Raw genomic sequence first — 21,777 nt, 5'->3', positions numbered from 1 at the left:
AAAAATAACAAAACAAACAAACAAACAAAAATAACAAAAAAAACTCTTCAACTTGATTTGGCTTCCTTGTTGTTGAAAAAAATATATTCTCTACTTCAAACAGTGGACCACAGAAGTACATATTAAGTGTAAGGGGTAAAAATCAATCTTACCTCCTTTGTTCCCAAAATAGCTGAACTTCTTGCTGAAGAATTTAGCTGTAATAGCTAAGACATCTATTCTCAAAGATGTCTACTAGTTCCAGCTACCGAAGTTGAAACATAAGCAACACATTTTCACTGATACTAAAAAACCTGGAATACCAAGTGATTCCACAAATAAAACAGACACATCTGAAAAGCAAGTTAAAAAAGTGACTCACTGATCGAGAAACCACATATAAGTAAGTAGATGGTAGGAAGAACTGTCAACACAAAACATAAATAGCAGAGTTGTGTTCAAATTTCCATTCTCATATCTAATGTATATTATTGCAATTCCAGTAATTTCATTTGTCTTTACACTGTGCAAGTTTAAAGACAAGCCATTCTATTTGCAATTTAGTTCAAAGAGGCATGTCATGAGAATTGAAATAGAAGCAAAAGAAAACCTGCTGGAATTTACTGCATAGCCTATCAGCAATGTAGCTGGCAGTGCAAAATCAGTACATGAATAAACTACAAACTGAAGACTGGCTGATATCTGCTCTTTTAAAAAGCTTTAATTCACAGCTCCACAAAAGACTTACTACCAGCTGCTTTCTCCATCCCATTCCCTTATGTAATTTTTTTTACAATTTTTTAATGAACAAAACTTTTCTTTAGTATTCCAGTTCAGTTTGCTCGTGGACACTACTTACCAGCCAGAAGCTGTGATCATCAGATAAAATTAAAGTGGAATTTCTAGGTACTGTACTTCAGACACTGCTATTGACCACCTTCTAGTACTTAGAACATATGGACAGGTGGTGGACTGGCTTTTTGCATGGTGTGGCAGGACAAGGGGAATGGCTTTAAACAAAAAAAGACCAACATTTGGATTAGATGTTAGGAGGACATCACAGAGGATGGTGAGGCATTGGCAAAGGCTGACCAGAGAAGCTGTGGATGCCCCATCCCTGGAGGAATTCAAAGCAAGGTTGGATGGGGCCCCAGGCAGCCTGACCTAGCGAGTGGAAACCCCCACAGCATGGGAGCTGGAACAGGATGGGCTTGTGGTCCCTTCCAAACAAAGTCACTCTGGGATTCTTTGACTATGACATCCAAACACAAGTTTGATTTAGTAATGATATACCATACTTTGCTATTGTTTCAAGAGCTTACCAAAGAAGGGTAAAAAGGATGACACAGAAAACTACAGACATGTCAGTCTGAACTCTGTGCAGATCTTCATGGAAGCTATCCTAAGGCACATGGAAAAGAGGGACAACTAGCATGGGTTCAGCAAGGGCAAGCCCTGTTTGACCAGCGTAATGGCCTGGGGGATAAAGAAAGTAATTATCTTGCTAACAAGTAAAAAAAGCTTAGCAGTGACTTATGCCAGAAATAAACACAAGCAAGGCACCTGGCTCCTACTTGTAACCAGTTGTTGTTGGGAGGGTATAAAAGGCTGTAAGCACCTACAGTAAAGGTCCTTCGTCCTTCATTCTGCACCAGCAAGGGAGTCTACACCTCTCACACCACATGCAACAATGGCCTTTTATGATGATGTCACTGCATCAATGGAGAAGGGAAGAACCACTGATGTCAGCTATCTGGACTTCAGAAAGGCCTTTGACACAGTGCCTCACAACATCCTTCTCTCCAAATTGGAAAGATACGGATTTTAGGGGTGGAGTTGAGCGCACCCTCAGCAAGTTTGCAGATGATACCAAGCTGCGGGCTGTGGTTGACAGGCCAGAGGAGAGGATGCCAGCCAGAGGGACAGGCTTGAGCACGGGGCCCAGGTGAACCTCATGAGTTCAACAAGCCCAAATGCAAGGTCTTGCAACTGGGCCAAGGCAAACCTCACTACCAATACAGGCCAGGTATGAAATAGCTGAGCACAGCACTGCCAAAAAGGACTTGGGGCTACTGGTGGAGGGAAACCTGGACATGAGACAGCAGTGTAGCCTTGCAGCCCATAAGGCTAACCAAATCCTGGACTGCATCAGTAGAAGTGTGGCCCCCAGGGCAAGGGAAGTGATCCCACTCCTTTACGCTGGTGAGGCCTCAGCTGGACTACTGTGTTCAGACGGGGAGTCCTCAGCACAGGAGAGACACAAACTGTTGGAGTGTGTCCAGTGGAGGGTGACAAAGATGATTCAAGGGATGAAACACCTCCTCTACAAGCACAGCTTAAAAGAGCTGGAGCTGTTCAGACTGGAGAAGAGCAGGCTCTGAGGTGACCTGAGAGCGGCCCTTCAGTATCTAAAGAGAGGCTGTAAGGAAGAAGGGGACGGTCACTTTAAGAGGGCCTGTTGTGACAGGACAAAGGGAAATGACTTCAAACTTAAAAAGAGGGGGAAATTAGGTTGGATATAAAGAAGTCTTTTACAATGAGGATGGTGATGCACTGAGCAGGTTGCCCAGAGATGATGTGGAAGTCCTGTACCTGGACACATTCATCTCCAGGCTGGATGAGGCTCCGAGCAACATCATCTAGCTGCTGATGTCCCTGTTCACTGCAGAGCAGTTGTCATAATGTGTACCTTCATCCTAGTATGATGATCCATGTGATATCAACAATATAAAATTACTGCATTGCAGAGAGTCAATGAAATATAATAACTTCTCTACATAACAACTAAGATAGTATTTTATTTAATTATTCCTTTTTATTTAATGCCTCTTGAGCCACTGTACAGACAGTGTACTGAAAACCAACACTGGGTGTTTATTAATACCCTATTGCAGTTAACTAACAAGTGCTATGTCATCAGTCCAAAATGATGTGGTAGGTTCTTCTCTCCCATTTTCCTTCTGCCTTCTATGAATTTCCCAAGCTATCAAACAATCCAATACTTAATATCTTCTATAACACTGTGAAAGTTGTCCAGCCTACTTGTCAATACATGCATCTATAAAAGCAGAAAAATACAGAAAACTCTCTTCCAATCTTCAGGTATCTCCTGCGTAATAATAGTGGAGTCCCTGCATGGATTACTAAAATGGATATTCCATCAACACTGTATAGAGTACACGTGCTAGAAAACAATGGCATTCTATCTCTCTCAGGAACCAATTTCTGTGGAATTTTAAAATCTTGTAATATGATTTTAGAAATAGCATTAATTTTGTACAGTTAAAAATATATATCCTCAGACAAGAAAAAGCAGTTAGAACAGCAGTATCGGCACTAAAATCAAGTAAGTTTCAATACTGATGGTTTACAATACACCTTCAATGGTAGCCCTACAAGGCTTGATTTTTTTGTTTGTTTGTTTGTTTGGAAAAGAAAAATAGACCACCGTAATACCTTGGGACCAAAATAATTTATCACCCTCTGTAACAACACCACAGGTATCTAATCCTCCTTAAAAGTAAATAACATATTTACTGTGTTTTTCTTTCTCTTATAGAAACAGAAGTTTGACTCCAGAAGATATGCTTACAGAAGAGATATCTGCCTCCTTAGCAAACTTCATAACCAGTTTGCCTGCTGACTGTATAGCTGCCCTTGAGGAAGCTGTTAAAAGGATGCACTAATCAGCAGGAATAACATTTTCATTCTGGCACACTTGATAAAAAGAAATTACAAATTTCTCTGTGTCTAACGCTATTCTATTCACTCTTTTAACAGGTGAAGTATATTTTTAAGCTCAGAAATCTGTTCAATTAGAATTTTAACGTCTATCTAGAGGACAATGAGTCTTGATGAACCCAAACACCACTGTCCAGCAAATGACGGATAAAGGATAGAGGAACTGGTCTGTATTTCCTTCTTCAATCAAAATAATGGTCCTGGCATTCATGTGTGCTCAATCTGCAGCAGATTGGCTCTGCTTGTGAAAGATGCCAAGGGACAAGAGCTGCTCGTGGCTATAATCAGAGTTGCCAGTTCTTGCCATTTCTGGAGATCAGCTGCTAGCTTGAGAAGAGGACCAAACACACATCAAAAGCTTTATCTTTGACCTTTCATCACTTCCCTTTCCTAAACAGTTACTAAAAATTTTAACCTACTTACAACATTACTAAAATTGCTTTATATAACCAGACTTCTTGCTTCAGTTCAAGCATATCTGACAGGATGCTGACAGTGAATGCAATAAGTGAATGAAGTTTTATTTCATGTCTTAACAGAAGAAAAGCTACAGCTCTAAAAGCAGCCATTTTCACTATCCATTAAATTCTTGTCCAAGCCCCTATTTCCATTCATGATAGCTTTCTCACTTCATGTTTTATTATCTTGGAATGCAAGGAAAGCTGAACTGCTTTGAAATTCTGAATCACACTTAAAAGAAATCCACAATGAATTCAATCCATAGAATATTATAGTTTACAGCAAAGTAAAATTTTAGTCAGTTTGACTCTAAAAACAGTTTCTAGTATTGCATCCCCAAACATTGCTGGAAAAAAATCTGTGGGACCAATCAATGCATTACAGAAATCAGTATGCTTACTCCTTCTGCTGAGTCCGCATTTTACTGCTTAAGTGAGCAGAAATATTACTGCATTGCATACAGAAGACAAATATTACCACAGGCTAACGTGCATACACTGATGCTAAAACCAAGCATCACCACAAACAAAAAAAAAATAAAAATAAAAATAAAAAAAATAAATCAATATTCGGGATGGGACTCAACTCTTACTGTACTGCTGTACTTCTACTTCCAAACAGGAAGCTTGAGCTATAATTTTAGGTACTCATTTCCCAGTCCCCTGTATTTGTCATTATTCATTATTTGAGGAATTAATTCCACATAAATAAATAACTCAATTAATGAAAGTTGAGCATCAGATATACAAAGGAAAATACTTTGGGGGAAAGAAATAAAAAGGTTTCAAAAACAGGACAGCAACAGGCCACGAAGAATCAATCAACCAAATCCTTTTTCTGTAGAAGAAACATTCAGGAAACACACACATGAAGTACAGGCAGTGGTAACAAGAAAATACAAAACTCATTGTCAGAGCAGTTGTGAGCAAAAAAGAATACCAAAAGCTAAAACCTGATTTTCTGCCAGAAGACTCTCTATTAATACAAAAATTCAGAAAGTCTCTGCTAAGATATAAGCATGCTGTTAAATATGATATCATTCTATTTGCAGAATTATAATTCTGAAATGGCTGACAGTGTCAAAGAATGCTGCCTTCTCCTCATTAACTGTCTCTGATCACCTCTATTTGCAGAAACTTCCTCATAGAAGCCTAGCATTTGAACGACTTCAAATATATTAATTTGAATATAAATTATCTGCATTAGAAATGGCTATAAACACACTATCCAACTGAAGTAATGTGATTTGCAGATGAAGTCTAAAGCTCTACTTTCTTTAATTCTCCATAACAGCATCAGCCCATTTCTTCCTCTTGCCTTCCTTCCTCCATTTTGTTTATGAATTGACTGAATCCAGTAAACCCAAGTATAGACCAATATAAACGATCAATCAATGCACATATCCTCCCTGTAGAAAAACAGATAACAGTTAATAGTTCCAAGAGATGACAGTATCATAGCCATTACTGTCATTATTTCTGTTCAGGAACTACACAGAAAAAGGACTAAGTACACACACCAATGAAAATCTGATAATTCCAGAATGTGAACAAAGCATACTTCAAAAGGGGAACATAATCATTAAAACATTGAAACTGATCAGTCCCCTGATATCTGACAATAAACATTCTGAAATATGATAAGAAAAATCTCCTTTCACTGGCATTTGACTAGCAATAGATCTCTACCTCATATGTCAGCATGTGTCAGCAAAGCTAGTGAAGCTTCAGTTTTCCAGTCTCCCTCAGCAATTCTTCCATCTCTGTCCTGGATGTAAACATTCTATTCACCAAAATCTATCATCCTTCTTCTGTGTTCTCACAAAAGAATGCTGACAAATTAGATCACAAAGAGAAGCAGACTCATGAAAATAGCATCAAGCTCCAGTTCCAGCTAGAAAATACCAGTAGCTGCCACGTCCAATATAACTCTTAAATACTTCCTTCAGTCAATAAGCAGACAGATGTTTAATAGTTACTTGAAAAGGTTCTTTCCTAACAAAAATATAATCTACCAGGACAATCATTTAGACAGGAAAGACTGGAAAGTATTTAGTGGTATATGACTTCCTGTTTGGAAAGCTGCTATTTACTCACAAGACGAAGATACCAGGAGGCCAACAAACTACTGAATAGGGCTGCAAAACAAGCACAATCCTTGAGATCAGTAAACTAGTGTCACGACATCATCATCTGGTTAGATGGTATCACGGACAATCCATGCTTAAGAGGGAATTTTACGCTATGTTTTAACTGTAGCTAATGTTAAATAAGCATCAGCAAGAAAAAGGACTCTAATCTCTAATTAAAAAAGAGCAATTTCACTACAACGTACCACATATTTATATCTTTAATTACTTCACTAGATGAATCTTAATATTAATATGATCTTTTTTTGTGTAAATTAGCGTAATACTTTCTCAAATACTCTCTGCCAAGCCCTCAAGGTATCCAAACATATCCATATATGATACAGATCATGTGCCTAAGCTGTCTCTAATTTTCAGAAAGATGCTTAACAGCTAATTGAAGTATTATGTCTGGCAAAACTGAGGTTCAGATAAAGAAAAAGAGAGAGAGAGATTATGGCTTTTTCAAACAACTGATAAAGGAGAAACAAATCAAATATTTTTGTCCTGGAAGACGGAAGGAGATATAGCGATGAGCTACAGTTAAAATTACAGCATCCAGCTCAACAGTTCCTAAATTGATGCTAACTAGAAGTGTAACATTATTTAGTTAAAAGAAGAAGAATCAATTAATAAGCATGCTGACTCTCTTAGAACTTAAGGAAGACTACTTGTGGCTGTAATAACCAGCTACTCTTCAGGAGCCATAATAACTGAGAAAGAAAAAGATCAGGAAGCCCAGCAAGAACACTGAAAATACAAAATTACTGGATTAAACAAAACAGAGGTACAAAACCGGATAAAAACTGAAGCATAAAGCAATGTTGGAATCAGATTTCCAACATGATACTAGTTCCATTCTGCACTACAAAAAGAAACAAAATGGCAAAGGGTGTGTGAGGATCAACCCTCATATCTGCCCACTCATGGGTGCTTTTGCCTTGCCTGGGTCTCATTTAGCGAATAGAAATTGTCTTGGGCTGCATATATGCAGGCTGCTCCAAAAGTAATGTGTCCTATTTATTTCTATGGAAAGGACAACAGATGCAAAGAGCAGAACAGTGCTATTCAATAGAGCGAATTCTCAGCTACAAAACACCATTTTTCAATATATTTACCATTATTGGCTATGCATTTTCACCAGTGATGAACAAGCGCCTGAATGCCATAATTATAAGCCTGCACCAGCAAAGGTAACCCACTGTCACCACTGCTGAAATGCACCACACACCACCTCTCTATGCTCACATCTACTGGTAGTTCTCCAAGCGCACTGAGCAAGTATAGATAAATGTCAATGGGTGCAATCTTTTCTTTAAGGAGGAATTCAGTGACACACCTTTGCTACATGAGCACTTCCATGTCAGACACCGTTCTGTCAGACTGCCCCTCTGCAGCCATTTGTCACACAGGAACAACATGGAATGGAATGGGAAGGTTCAGTCTCTACTGCCATACCACCAACATCTGCCTCTGACATGGTGAGCCAACAGAATAAAACAGAAGGGATTACTTTTGGAGCAGCCCTCATAAAATAAATAATAATAAAGTTAATGTATATAAGCAACAAAACCTTTTAAATAGTTTTCTTAAAATGTTAAAAAAGAAGAGAGAGGAACTAAAACATAAAACTAGTGGGATATTTGACCTTGTTTTTGTGAAACTAACACACCAGTCTGGTCCAATGGCAGTGACTGCAGTTCTTAGTGAGGCCTCAAGCTGTTCATCAGAGACTTCATAAAATTTCCTCTTCTTGTACCTAACCCTTGACAATAATTATTCAAAATTCACAATGACATGAATAAGGTCTGACTGTGAAGAGAAGTATATTTTCTCTGCTAAGATAATAATCATGAAGGCCTAGTAAAGATCTATTTTCAAATTCCTTTATCAAAATGGAAAGCACAGCTGCATATTCTTCACTGTTCAGAGCCCTGTGTTTAGCCACTATATCAAAATGCATACAGCTTTTGGCCATCATCTGAGTCAGCACTGCTGACTCAGCTTTGCTTTCAATTCCTGGATGACTTTATTTCCTCCTGGTCTCACATGGTAACACTGCCATTCTATCCCACTTAATGAAGAAAGGTACAAAAATGTGGATAATTCCAGGACAAACTACAACTCTGTTCTACATACACTCTCCTTTCGGAAGTCCCAGAATTCCTACAAAGGCTTCTTTGAAATGACCCCTTGGTTACCCCCCTTCAAGTGTTAGATGGGAGAGAATTCATTTGCTTTGCTTTTTTCTTTTTATTAAGTAACCCCATAGTGGTCACAAACATCAAACCCTTTTTAAACATATATAAAAGCATTCATAGACCTTGATGTCTGAGCTTGAGTCATTAGAAATTAACTGCCAACAGTCACTGCAATGTCTTCAGTTTTGCAGCTTATCCTGGAAGTGCCACAAGAAGAATAGCAGCATATGTCCTCCTCAGTCATCAACTTCTGCATCTTCAAACTGCCCTGCAACTGCTGGTGCAATGTCCATCTCCATCCAATCTTCAAACTCCCTTATGGAGTCTTCTGTTCTCAGCCTGGCCATGTTGTACTGACTGCTGACAGACTGGGCCAACATGCCCTCTAACAGCAATGCCCTCCCTGTGCCCTGCTTTCTGACAACTCTGTGTCAATAGAGCAGAGGTTGTCTGGGTGTTGCTGAGCAATGGACACATTTCTGGGGCCACTCAGCTTGGAAGAGCTGCCACTTTTAAAGGACATGTAGAGGGTGGGCTACATTTCAGGGCCACAAGCAGCCCACAGGCCATGGGTTGGACTTGCCTGTGTAACTGGAAAGGATTCTTAAGAACAATTGCAGAAAAACGAAGCTGTGAATTACAGAACTAAAACAGTAAGGTAATACAAACAAAGTATGTATCTGCTTTCTATTTTGAAGGATATTTTTGATGCACAGTTCAACAAAGTTCACATGTTACATCAGACAGAAAAAAGCAACTTTATTTACTAGCTCTGGCTGGATGTATGTGATTACTGGGTAAAGCAGATTTGCTATTTATTTCAGAGATGGAAATCATTACTATGGGTAAACATTTTAGCTTTTGTAGCTTGTCCACAAGATGGAGAACCTCTAAAGTTAAAGCACTCGAGTGAGGTAACCAATAAAGAACATCTGATAAATTCTGAGCATTTTTTTTAACTTTTTGGATCACCACAGTATCTAATTACAGAGCGCTACATTTAATGTCTGGAGAATTATTTTGCATTTATTGAGTACAGAATCATGTTCAATATATCAGTGTAGTTTACTGTAATTACTTATGCACACGCTTCTTTTTCTTATCTCCTACTTCACTGTACCCCTTGAAATGCCTAAAGATACCAAATAATATATTATTAAGGTACCATACAATACATAATAACATCCATACCAGCAATTTATGTTTAAGAAACAAGCAAGCATATACAAAATTGTTAACTAATATTCAGCTTCTTATTTATGGATTTCAGTCAAACAATGGAAACTAGTCAGTATTAAAAAATAAGTACTGTAAGTACCTAAATGCTGAATCAGAAACCCTGTCTTGTATGTCCCCATGCATGTTACTTACCCTACTTTCAGTTGCTTTCCAAGTCTTCAAAGTGAGCAGAAAACTGATCTAATAAAATTTTTAGAGAATTATTCATCTGGGGAAATGGTGAGGAGACCTTTTGCTGCTTCTCACTTTCAGAGATTACTTTCAGTACATCTAGACACAGAACTGTTTTATTCCATCTCTTTTCATGTTTGTGAAAATACATATTTTACTTTCGACATCTTCCACATAACTCCTTAGATACAGCTAGAACCATGAGAACTGTTAGAACAGTTTAACCACTACAACAGTTAATATGACTAAGTGTCAGATTCTGCACCTGGAAAGGGGTGATCCTGGCTATACATTCAGTCCCTGAGATGACACGCTGGGGAGCTGCCCCTCTGAAAGGGATTTGGGTGTCCTGGTCAACAGCAGTGCATCCAGGCAGCCAGGAGGGCCCATCTCATCCTCAGGTGCACGAGCATGGGGTTGCCAGTTGGTTGAGGGAAGTGACTGTCTGGCTCTACAGTGCAGTACTGCAGCCTCACCTTGAGTACTGTGTGTGGTTTCAGGTGCCACAGTACAAAAAGGGCATAAAACAATTGCAAAGGATGCAAAGGAAAGCTACAAAGACGCTGAGGGTTCCAGAGGGAAGACATGAAAAGAGGCTGAAGTCCCTTAGCTTCTCCAACCTGGAGCAGAGCAGGCATAGGGGAGGCCTCATGATGGCCTGCAGAACCTTGAGCTCTGCTTTCTGGTGACACTGACAGGGCTTGAGGGGACAGCACCAACAGCTGCAACAGGAGAGGTTCACATTAGCTATCTGGAAGAGATTCTTCACTGAGAAGGTGTCTAGGCACAGGAACAGGGTACCCACAGCAGTGGTAGTGGCCCCAAGCTGTTGGAGCTCATCCTTATGGGTCCAACTTGGCATATTCTATGATTTTATGATTTTCTACCCAAAGATATTGGAAACATAGAAGAATTCTGTTCGAAATGATCTTTTAAATAACTTGTAAAACAAAAGAGTAAAACAACACAGTAAAATCAAAACAACACAAATAGGAAAGTTCATTCTTTCAATACTAAACTAGGCTGAAACCTGGAAATCAAGGCATAAAAAAATCCCAGAAGTCAGTAACATATTTCTTGAATGAGAACTACAATATCTTAAAGGATTTACTCCAAAATGTCCAAATTCTGTGAAATAGGCAAACAACAAGAAAAAACAGGCTTTCAAGCAATATAGGGGAGATAAGACTTACACCTAAGGCCTTTATTAAAAGGATTCTTGTATCATTTTTATCTATGTTTAACACAACGAAAAGGTTATAGAATCACAGAGTCATAGAATTGTTCAGGTTGGAAAAGACCTTAAAGATCATCAAGTCCAAACACAACCTAACAATACTACCCTAACTCTAACAACCCTCAGCTAAATCACGTCCATGAGCACCACATCCAGATGGTTTTTAAACACATCCAGGGATGGTGACTCAACCACCTCCCTGGGGAGCCTATTCCAGTGCTTAACTACCCCTTCTGTAAAGTTCTTCCTGATATCCAACCTAGACCTCCCCTGGTGCAACTTGAGGCCATTTCCCCTCGTCCTGTATTACCCATTACCAGTGAGAAGGGACCAGCCCCACTCTTGATGCAACCATCTTTCAGATATTTGAAAAGGTCTCCTCTTCCCCAGACTAAACAGCCACAGATCCTTCAGTTGCTCCTTGTAGAACATATTCTCCAAGCCCTTCACAAACCTTACTGCACTTCTTTGGATCTGCTCCAGGAAGCTCTTAAACACAGCTGCTCTGAGAAACAAGGAAGATTTGCCTGGTGAACACACAACTCTTACTTCACTTCTATTAAGAGGGTTTTTCAACAATAGATCCAACGTTTTCAGGAGAACATGAATAGTAAAAATAGTGTATTCAGAGGCCATACTGAATGGTTTTCATGCAGGCATCCTACAATGTTGGCATCTCCCATACAGAAAGAAAATGTTGTTTGTAAAAAATAACCATATATGGTTTAAGGACAAAAAAGGACTATAAAAATTTTGCTAAGTAGTACACTCACCTTCATCACTAGTTGCTTGCTGTTTAACCAAAGTCATTGGAGATCTAGCTGGGGGTTTATTTAGTGGATGACGCCAGCTCTTAGATACTTTCTTTCCTTCAGCTTCTGCTGACTGAAAAGTAAAAGAGCAACTAACTTAGCATGGAATTCTACAATTAATTTTGAGCAACAAAACCAGTCTTCTATCAACAAGCACAGACATCAATTTCTAAGTACTGAGACAAAAATATATATAACTGGATTTACATGGAAATTCCATCCTCCCTTATACAACCCTACAGACTTTAAGCTTTAAACTAACCAAGCTTCAAGAATGAACAGCAATGTTGCAATCTCTGGAAGTGAATCTTTCTCAACTCCAGATTTCAGTGACAGTGGGAGAAATCACAAAACAAATCAGTTGCTGATTCCTCAATGGAGGAAGCACAATCATACTGGCAACAGGTTGAGAACAATCTCACACAAGTCCTATAGACCACATTGTTTTGTTCCTCGGCACTAAGAAAGCAACCCAGCAGGCTCCACATCTGTGCCTTGATTGCTTTGAGAATTAAAAACTACATATAAACTGTAAAGTCAATCACAAGACATATTTATTATGATTAGCAGAGGAAAGACGAGGCTGAAGCACTGGACAGGTTGATGATGTGGAAGAAGATACCAGCAAATTATAAAGGAAAAGATCTGCTTTTTTAATTGCACCTGTGAAGCACACTTGTAAGTTTTAAGTAAGAACTTATAACACATTAAAGAGTAAGCAATTACACTGGGAATATTTGAAATCTCTTATGTTATATGCAACATAGAAATGGCTGAGAAGCATAGAAAGAGATAATCTCCAATACAAGATGCTTATTAAAACTAACAAAGCCAATAAAAAATCACTAGTGCATACTTCCTGACTGTAAAATGCTCAGAATGATTTTAATTTTACCTCCCAGTTTCCCATTAAGACTGGCAATCTGGCAGTAGATCACCAGCTCCATCTCTGCCAAACTGGGAAACTGCCAAACTTATAAAACTATTGTGACTAGCACTACAGCTTTGTACTTTTCATTATGCTTCCTGAAATCAATGCTACTCACCCTTCCACAGCACAACAGCAGCATAATAGAATAGAACAGTTAAATTCAGATCAAAGGAGCTTTTGAACACCATTTAGTCCAACTGCTTGACCACTTCAGGACTGAGAGCTAACGCAAAATCAGAACACTGTCCAAATGCCTCCTAAAACACTGACAGGGATGGCTTACTAATCATCTCTCAGAAGCCTGTTTCAGTATCTGTTCATCATCATGATACAGAATGCACAATATGAACCTCCTATGGCAGATTTGTGCCATTCCTGCCCCACCACAAGTTCCGAAGAGCAGAGCCCAGCAGCTTCCCCTACCTGGGGAACTGTATTAAGATTCACTCTTGGTCTCCTTGACTGGGTAACCCAATCGTACTCAAGCCTCTTCCCACTGGACATTAGTTCCAGCCTTTCTACTAAATCCTTTGCCCACTTCAGGATTCTTAACATAAGAATGGGTAAAAAACAAACCGAAACATTTTTTGAAGTAGAGTACTCAATTCTAATTGTGGATAGCACAAAACTGTGAGGAGTGACTGACTCAAAAGAGTCATTCAGCCATACAGATAGACCCTGACAGTCTAAAGAGCTGCGCTGACAAAAATACTATGAAGTTTAACAAGATAAAAAGCAGTGTCCTGCAAGTGAGAAGAACAGCTTCAAGTGCCAGGACATGTCGGGGGCCACCCAGCTGCAAAGGAGCATGGCAGAAGAAGCCTTTTTAGGTCCTTGCAGACACCAATTTGAACTTAAGTCAGCAATGTGCTCTTGCAGCTATGAAAGATAATGGCATTCTTGGCTGTATCAGACCAAGCATCACCTTAAGGCCAAAGAACTGATCCTCAGCATTGGTGAGGCCACATCTGGAATTCTGAGTCCAATTCTGGGCTCCCTGATTCAAAAAAGACAGGGAGAGAGTCCAGTCACCAATGGGGCTACAAAGATAATCAAGTGACTGGAGCACCTCTACTGTGAGAAGAGGATGAGGGAGCTGGTACTTCAGGATGAAGAAGGTTCAGGTGGGGACCTTACCAACGTGTATAAACAGCTGAAGAGAGTGGGGGCCAGACTCTTTTTGGTGGTGTCCATGCCAGGACAAGAAGCAGTGGGCACAAACTGGAATGCAAGAGGTTCTGTCTAAACACCAGGAATCACTTATTTACTATGCAGATGATGGAGCACTGGCACAGGTTGCCTAGTGGCTGTGGATTCTCCCTCCAAGAATATCTTCAAATGTCAGCTGGCATGGTTCTGGGTACTGTGCTATGGGTGAACTTGCTTGAGCAAACACTGTTGGACCAGATGACCTCCAGAGGTCCCCTCCAGCATCTACTGTTCAGTGATTATGTAATCGTTTGTGTTTCCGATTCATCGCATTTCTGGTCAATTAAAGCTCATTGTCTTGTTAACACTGGCAGACAGTGACCACAGGAGTACCTTGAGAGTCATTGACAGATCAGATTTACAGATACAAAGTGAGATTAGTAAAAATCTGAAGTCAGAGGGAAAACATATCAACATGTGAGATCCAAAAAATCCTCCCTTTCAATTCTCACTCTTGTCAGAACACTTCAGAACATGCAGAAATTAAAATCTGATAAAAATCATGCACATTCTTAACTGCCTTACTATGGATATCATTTCTCATTAGGAACAGATCTGGCCATGTATTAAATCAGAAATATATTAACATAATGATGAAAATTTGCTTCACATACATTGGATGTTTCCATGTCATCATCTTCATTCTTTTTTACAACTGGCACTTCATCATGTCCCAGGCTACTTCCACTTTCTAGGTCGCTGACATCATCCTCTGTAGAGACATTCACCTTTTTAGCTGGGCTTTCTGCCTCAGAATTATGCTCTGCACTCTTCAGGAATGGTATGGATGATTCTGACTTATACTGAGTTTTCAAGCTCTCTTCTTTCTTACAGCTACTAGAAGTGGGCACACAGGCCCCTGAATCTTCAAATGTAACGAGGGAGTCACCGGAATCTTCCTTGCCCTCATCAGCTTTTGGTTCCATTCCTAAAGGAACAAGACAGGAAAATGAGTCTGAAAGGATGATTCCCGCAGGTCAAAAACATGGCTTCTTAATAAATCTCAAATGATATTACTGCATTTCATTTCAAAACAAACTGAATTATTCAAATAAAGAATATAGTTCCTCATTTAAAAATCATACAAAAATAATATTGTAGTAGAAGGACATACATAAAAGTGTAGCATAGGTTTGATCACAGAATAAATTAAATGTAAAATTTTGAGTTTGGAGCGTGAAATATAGCTTTAATCTTTTAATGGGCATTTTGTGTTCAAATTGCAGCAGTTTTAAGTGATTCAAAATAATCAATATTCATGTAGCTTGTTTACTCTGACAGCTCGCAAGCACTTTTACTGGCTGGAAAAAAAAACACAATATAAAAGGTTGGTATATTGACCTTTATGATCTGCATTTATATGTATTATGCCAGTTTTACAAATGAAAATAAACAAAGACTAATGGTTTATAATTAGGAAAATATATTCCAAATAGATACCAAGAATATTTTTGAAAGCGACAGCATCAGTCTAAAAATGAAAAGCAATTAGCATAAATTTATAGTTCAGCAATTACTGTAATTTCATATTTCAGTGAAATTTCACCCTTCAGTGCTGAACGGTGAATTTGTGTGGATTTTACTTTGTTGTAATTCTTTATCTGCGGATTTTTCCATGGATTTCCATGTTTTCTGGGTTGTTTTCAGACAGAACAGGAGGCTGGAGAGGTGGCCCAAAAATAAGATCTCAAAGAACTCTATGCCACACAGCCCAGTGTACTTTTCAGCAGCACTTCCAAGGGAATAAAGTAAAAGGTCTCTAAAGTCCCTTTTCACTTTTTCTTCGCAGTGATTATTTCAATGTGCTCTTCTGATAAAATGACAGATCAAATTAGAAAACTGATAGAAAGCCCATCCAGTAACAAAAGAGAATCTGTGCAAATGACGACTACTGTCCCAATACAGCATAATGAATTACTGGACAGAGATAACTCAGGACAAATCCGTTCAACTGGAGCTAGCTAACATCTAAAATGGTGCTTTCCTCTACAAAGGTCTAACCACCAACGTTCAGTGGCACAAGGGAAAATGGAGAGTGCTCCACTTTTCTCCCTGTTCCTTCCCTTCTCAACGAGCACATGAAGAAAGCTAACTAATCACTATAACTAATCATGAGTTTCTCAGTGCTCAGGGAACACTTTAAACCTCTGCTGAATTTGGGGGAAGTTGTAAAGGAACAGCACCACAAAAAGCTTCCATATTGGAATAATCACTGTGGTATCCTCACAGGGCTCAATCCTCCTTCTGTTTACCACCTCTAACATAAGTAACCCAACTATTAATAATTAAAACCAGAAAGAGTCTGTATATGTGCAACCAAATTTTTAGTATAAATTTGAAAGCTCTGGAAGGTAAGGTTGGTTTGCCTTTCAGAACAGGGATGTATACACTTGAACTACAGTGAAATTCAATATTAAGAGAAAGAATAATCTGCAGAATATATTAAACATATCAGTAGATCTCAGTACAAAATCATTGTAGGGAACAGAGCACCTTTGATTTGACAATACCTTTATAACTTGCATTATCAGGCAGCTAAAGGGAAAGTGACAGTAATTTTGTAGTCTCAAAATAGAGCATATTTTTGCACACAGACCACTTTTAATATGCAGTATTCTTGATAAAAATACACGCAGTGCATTGCAAATATAAATGTTCAATACTGTCTGCATCAGTGTTGTCATCCTGTGTCATTTCCTACTTTATTTTTTTCTTTGCTGTACAGTTGATATTACAGGTGCTATAAAGATGCTGCTGCTCTCAGTTCTTAATAGCAATTTGGTCATTAGCTTTTACTGAATCAACCTTCTCTGTTTAAATTTGTAAGTACTTAGCTTTAGTAAGCTTACTTAGGATACTATGATGCTTTAACATCAACTGATCTGTGGCATTAGAGAATCTACAGCCTACAACTTACATGAGAAAAATCATCTGTCCTTATCTCACCTGCAACCTTGACATTATCCAATAAATGTTGATCCAGCTGCATTCTACTACTACTTTCTTCTTCCCCAGAAGGCACTTCTGTATTTAGCGGTCTCACTTTTTCTTCTGGTTTTTCATTGACCTTGAAGCCATCAGTAGTTGCTTCAGTCTCTTTGATTTCTGCACCAGTTGCCATAGCAGGCTGTCTCTTGCCCCCTGGAGTTTTAAGCTTTTTAGATCGAGATCTGTTGTGCTGGAAGCTGTTATAAGAGATATTGCTGTCAGAGTAGAGTCTGTCTTGGATAAGATAAAATGTCTACCAATATATATGTCCCCTTCACCTGCTTAAAGTGGTAAAACCTGACAATTTTTCATCTTTTTGTGTTGAGATAGTGTTTACAATTTATTAAGTGATAGATTAACTATTTGATTTAACCTTCTAATCTTTTTAACCATTCTATGACAGAAGTTATTGAACTGTAAAATAGTTCTACGTAACTATCACTTAACCAGCATCCAAATTAGTTTTTTGATGAACCATTCTTTTGAACGTGAAAGAGATCAACCATTAAGAAATTATTGAATGCAAAACTCTCTCAAATATGTTAAAGCCAGGTGCTGCTTCCCATGCCAATTCTAGCTAAAACAAAAGAAGTTGAAACAAAAGAGCTGCAAGTTTCTTTCAGGAACAGGTTTGCAATTTATGTGCTCAGGACAAATGGAAGAGGAGATTGGAGTCCAGTTTCAAATTCAACTCTATGATACCAAAAGAGAACATCTGTATCTGACAGATTATATATCACATTGTAAAGCTGATGATGCATTTGTGGTAAATGCCCAACTGCATGGGGAAAAACAAGGGTCTTGCATGTTAGACCCTAAAAACCTCCAGAAAAAGAAAAAAAAAAAAGTTTTGTTAACTCTATCCCTTTATCCATTACCCTCTAATCTATACCTTTCAACATCCTCTAAAATATTAACAGTAATAACAGTATTTCTATAAAACTGTAATTCCAGAAAATTTGTCCAAGTATGACACAACCAGCATTATGACTGCTTTTATGCAGTTCTATTGAGGCAAACTATTTCAGCTTCAAATGTTGAAGTTACATAACATACATGAAGTACATTCATGAAAGCCCCCATACATGGTATTTCCATTTTCCCTCTGTTACAACTTACGTAATTCCCAAAATCACAAGTATTATAAATTTCAGTCGACAAATTATAGTAGAAATGAAGCTGAACAAATAATTAGGTATTATTTGATAATGAAAAAGAAAATCCATAAAAGTCATGTTTGGCAAAATCAAGACAGGAAAGCAGTAGTGTAGAAACAAAACATATCTGTGCTATGTAAACAAGTAGCATGATTAGCACCAAGAAAATGAAACCATCTATAATACTGCTTCAAGAGGTCAGGATTTGTAATCTTCAGTGCCGAGGTGTTTTTCCTCCTATTTTTGTTAGTGGTGGAAACATAAACAACTGAGATTTAGACTCTTATGATCTATCACTGACCTGAGGTAGATAAAGAAATGTTTTGGCTGCTGCACTGAGTCTGCCAAATAAGCAATGATATCTCCTTAGAACTAGAGTGTATTGAGGACTAAGATTGTTGCTAGAGGCATCATATGGCTGCTGGGATTCTGCCATGGCTTCTTGCTTTGTTTTTCCAATTTAATCCCTATCTCACCCGTGATGATGACACTTCTCCCTTGTTTTTGGATGCAGAAGTCACTAGAAACAATGATATTTTCTATGGAGTAATGTTTACTAAAGAATGATTCTAAACTCCATGCAAGAATGAATTTTGACACTCTCTATGTTCATTAACTTCAACTATGCATGTTATTTCTGAGTTAAGAATGAACTTCTTATAGTCACTCTGAAAGAAGACTCACTTATCCCTACACGTAAAATAGCAAATAAAAATAAATCTATTGAAGTAAACAAACTAGAGTAGAATGTCAGATAAATACAAGGAAATGGATGTCATATTGAAAACAACCAAATGAAGGATAAAGAAACAAATACCTCTTGGAATGTTTCCTTATTTTTTTTCTTCTCTGTAGCCACATCATTACTTCAGGTGTAGATTCAGGAGTCGGTTTTGTATGATCAATGGTATATAAATCTTTGCCTTGTTTCCACAGCTGGTATCTGTCTGGCTGAAACTTCCTCACAAACACATCCATGGAGATCTTCACCATGTCCTTCCGACATGAGCACTGCAAAAGAACAGAGGAACCTGAGTGACAAGTTGTACAATACACCACAGACTATAGTTAACAAAATCAAATACAAAAATCCCACGTGTGAAATCCAGTTCTTCTAGTGGTAAGAAGCATTCAAAGATGCTAACTCAGGAAATGTGATATTCCAGGATACTATAGAGGCACTTCAGCTCAGTTAAGACTTGGCTACTTTCTAAACCTAAAAATTAAAAGAAGCTATAGCCTCACTTTAAGATCTATTTACTGTCCTTTGTAAACTTAAGCATAATATATTGAATGCAAACATCACATGAATCCTCAGAAGCATCATTATTTTCTTCTTAAAAATAAGCAACATATTAGCCACATGTCCAAAAGGTATTTGCAGGAATTTATAGGGCTCCATCTTTTATATCTCTTCTAACGAGAAACTTCTTAGTTAAGAAATGCACACAAGTATCACACCAAATTTCTGTTTTGTTTGGGTTTTCCTACAAAGAGGAAGGAACAGGCAAGAATGTAGAGCAGACACACTTAAGTTTCTTATGTTTCAAGGCCTAGAACACTATGTTATAAACCTGTAATCTAGCAATGTACACCTTCTGTGCAATGTACACCTTAAAATCTCATGCACTATTTCTCATGCACTATTTCTCTCATCAACTTCACTTTGGCCTCTGATCAATAATCTTTGTATTGTTTTCTTTCAAATGCTGTGTATGATGGAATATTTTATACTAATTGAATTAACAATTTTGAAAATGCATGGGATTCTTTGCAAGAAACACCGTAAATACTAACAGATTATTTTAAAACTGAAGCTATTTTACTGAAGCTTCAAAATACTTCTTAAAAGAGGCTGCAACAAATCAATCAATATGCCTGCAGTACATACATTATTCAGACTAAAAGCAAATTGGCTAAAAAAGCAGATTCTTAAGTGGAAAGACTTTTGAAGAATTTAATACTACAGATAAATGACTCTGTTAATGGGCAAAACTGAGATAACGTTTTCTTTAAGGTAGACAGTGATATACAAAAAATGCTAAAATGCTAAATACATAGCCTGGCTTTCCAGTTAATTTAAAAGGGGTGAAAAAGCATGGAAGGTGTTTACTCTTATAAAAATTGAAACACGCTCGTGACAGACTGCTAGTGTTTATTAGCTTGCTTTCTGTGGGATGGATGCAAATTCTTTTGTCTGCTCTTTCTACCTATTTCTAACTCACCTTTCTTCTTCTTGAAAACCGTTAAGTAGTACAATGAAAAGAAAGAACCAAGATGCACTAACACATTTGCTTTCCTTTCAAAGACAAAATAGGAAAATCTGAAGGCAAAAGCTAGCACATGGCAATGACTTAATGGGAAGTTACTGCATACACAAAATCTTTTTAAATGATTTGCCAAATTTCCCTACCAACACACATCACACCACTGTCCCAATAAAATCCCTACCACTACTGCTGTAGTAATATGTAAGGACTGCCAAGCAGAAAAGCCATGTGCAACCTGCAGACCAGAGCAATCGCAATGTTAGCTTCAGAATCCTACTTCAGGATCTTAAGCTGCTAAAGATGTACACCTCCGTGTAAAAAATAATGGAGAAACATCATGATCAACACTACTATTGCTTGCCCAGAATACAGAATATAGCATATATAGAGCATATATATGCTGGCCTTTTTAGCAATGGGGGGGGAAGAAAAACTATCAGCAATTTTAACCAATTGGCCTATACAAATGTGATACATATTTGTAATGAGAAAAAACTACCTAAGCAAGACATGCTTAGCCACAATTTTTTTTCCCCCAAATAAATATTATTCATAAATGGAAGCAGAGACTAACTTCTTTGATTATTCTCATTTGTTGCACTCATTCAGAAAAACTGGGATGAATATGTTGAGCTTCTAGATCTATTCCTGTTCAACAACTACCAAAGCATCTTTCAAAACAGAATTCTTTACCTAACTACTCTCAGCGAGATTATGGTAGGATTCATGTTTTGACCAGACGTATTTTGACCATATCACATCTAACTAAGACCTTAAAAAGCTCTTAAATTTTTTTTAGACCATTAACAACAAAATTCACTTCTTCATAAAGGGAGAGTGGACATCTATAAAACAAAAAGCAACAAATACACAGGTTAAGGAAAGTATCAGGTTGTTAAACTTTACATGCTGTACAAACGACACAGAAAAAAAATGGACTCTAAAAATCATCTAGTCAAGGTATTTAGAATCAGAATCAGCAAAGTTGGAAGGACCTCCAAGATCATCAAGTCCAGCCATCCACCTACCACCAACATCTCCCCACTAAACCATGTTCATTAGTAGAAGATCTAAACCATGACCCTTAACACAGGATTTCTCGGATCACATTTTTTCATAGACTTTCCTAACTGCTTATAGTGATTAAAGCTTTCTCCATGGTACACTGTCAATGATGAATTTATTGGAGAGATATATTTCATTTAATTTAGATTCTTCTTCCCAGTTTAACTTCAACTGCACTGTTTAACAAACC

General features: G+C 38.0%; 1 protein-coding gene across 1 annotated transcript in view; it reads right to left on the bottom strand.

Annotated features, from left to right (window-relative positions):
• The window catches only part of LOC107306117 (lysine-specific demethylase 4C-like), a 131,287-nt gene extending 112,029 nt beyond the window's left edge, over nt 1–19,258 (bottom strand). The window contains exons 1-4 of the mRNA XM_015848974.1: nt 19,070–19,258; nt 17,054–17,292; nt 14,722–15,035; nt 11,929–12,040 (exon numbers count right to left, since the gene is read on the bottom strand). Coding sequence (XP_015704460.1) covers nt 11,929–12,040; nt 14,722–15,035; nt 17,054–17,292; nt 19,070–19,245 — 841 coding nt within the window. The 5' untranslated portion in view covers nt 19,246–19,258. The remainder of the gene's footprint in view (nt 1–11,928; nt 12,041–14,721; nt 15,036–17,053; nt 17,293–19,069) is intronic.
• Between the last annotated feature and the right edge of the window lie 2,519 nt (nt 19,259–21,777).

Source organism: Coturnix japonica, chromosome Z (assembly GCF_001577835.2).
Source record: "Coturnix japonica isolate 7356 chromosome Z, Coturnix japonica 2.1, whole genome shotgun sequence".
Taxonomy (NCBI): Eukaryota; Metazoa; Chordata; class Aves; order Galliformes; family Phasianidae; genus Coturnix; species Coturnix japonica.
Note: the sequence above shows the minus strand (reverse complement) of the source record. Positions and strands in the feature narration are given on the sequence as shown.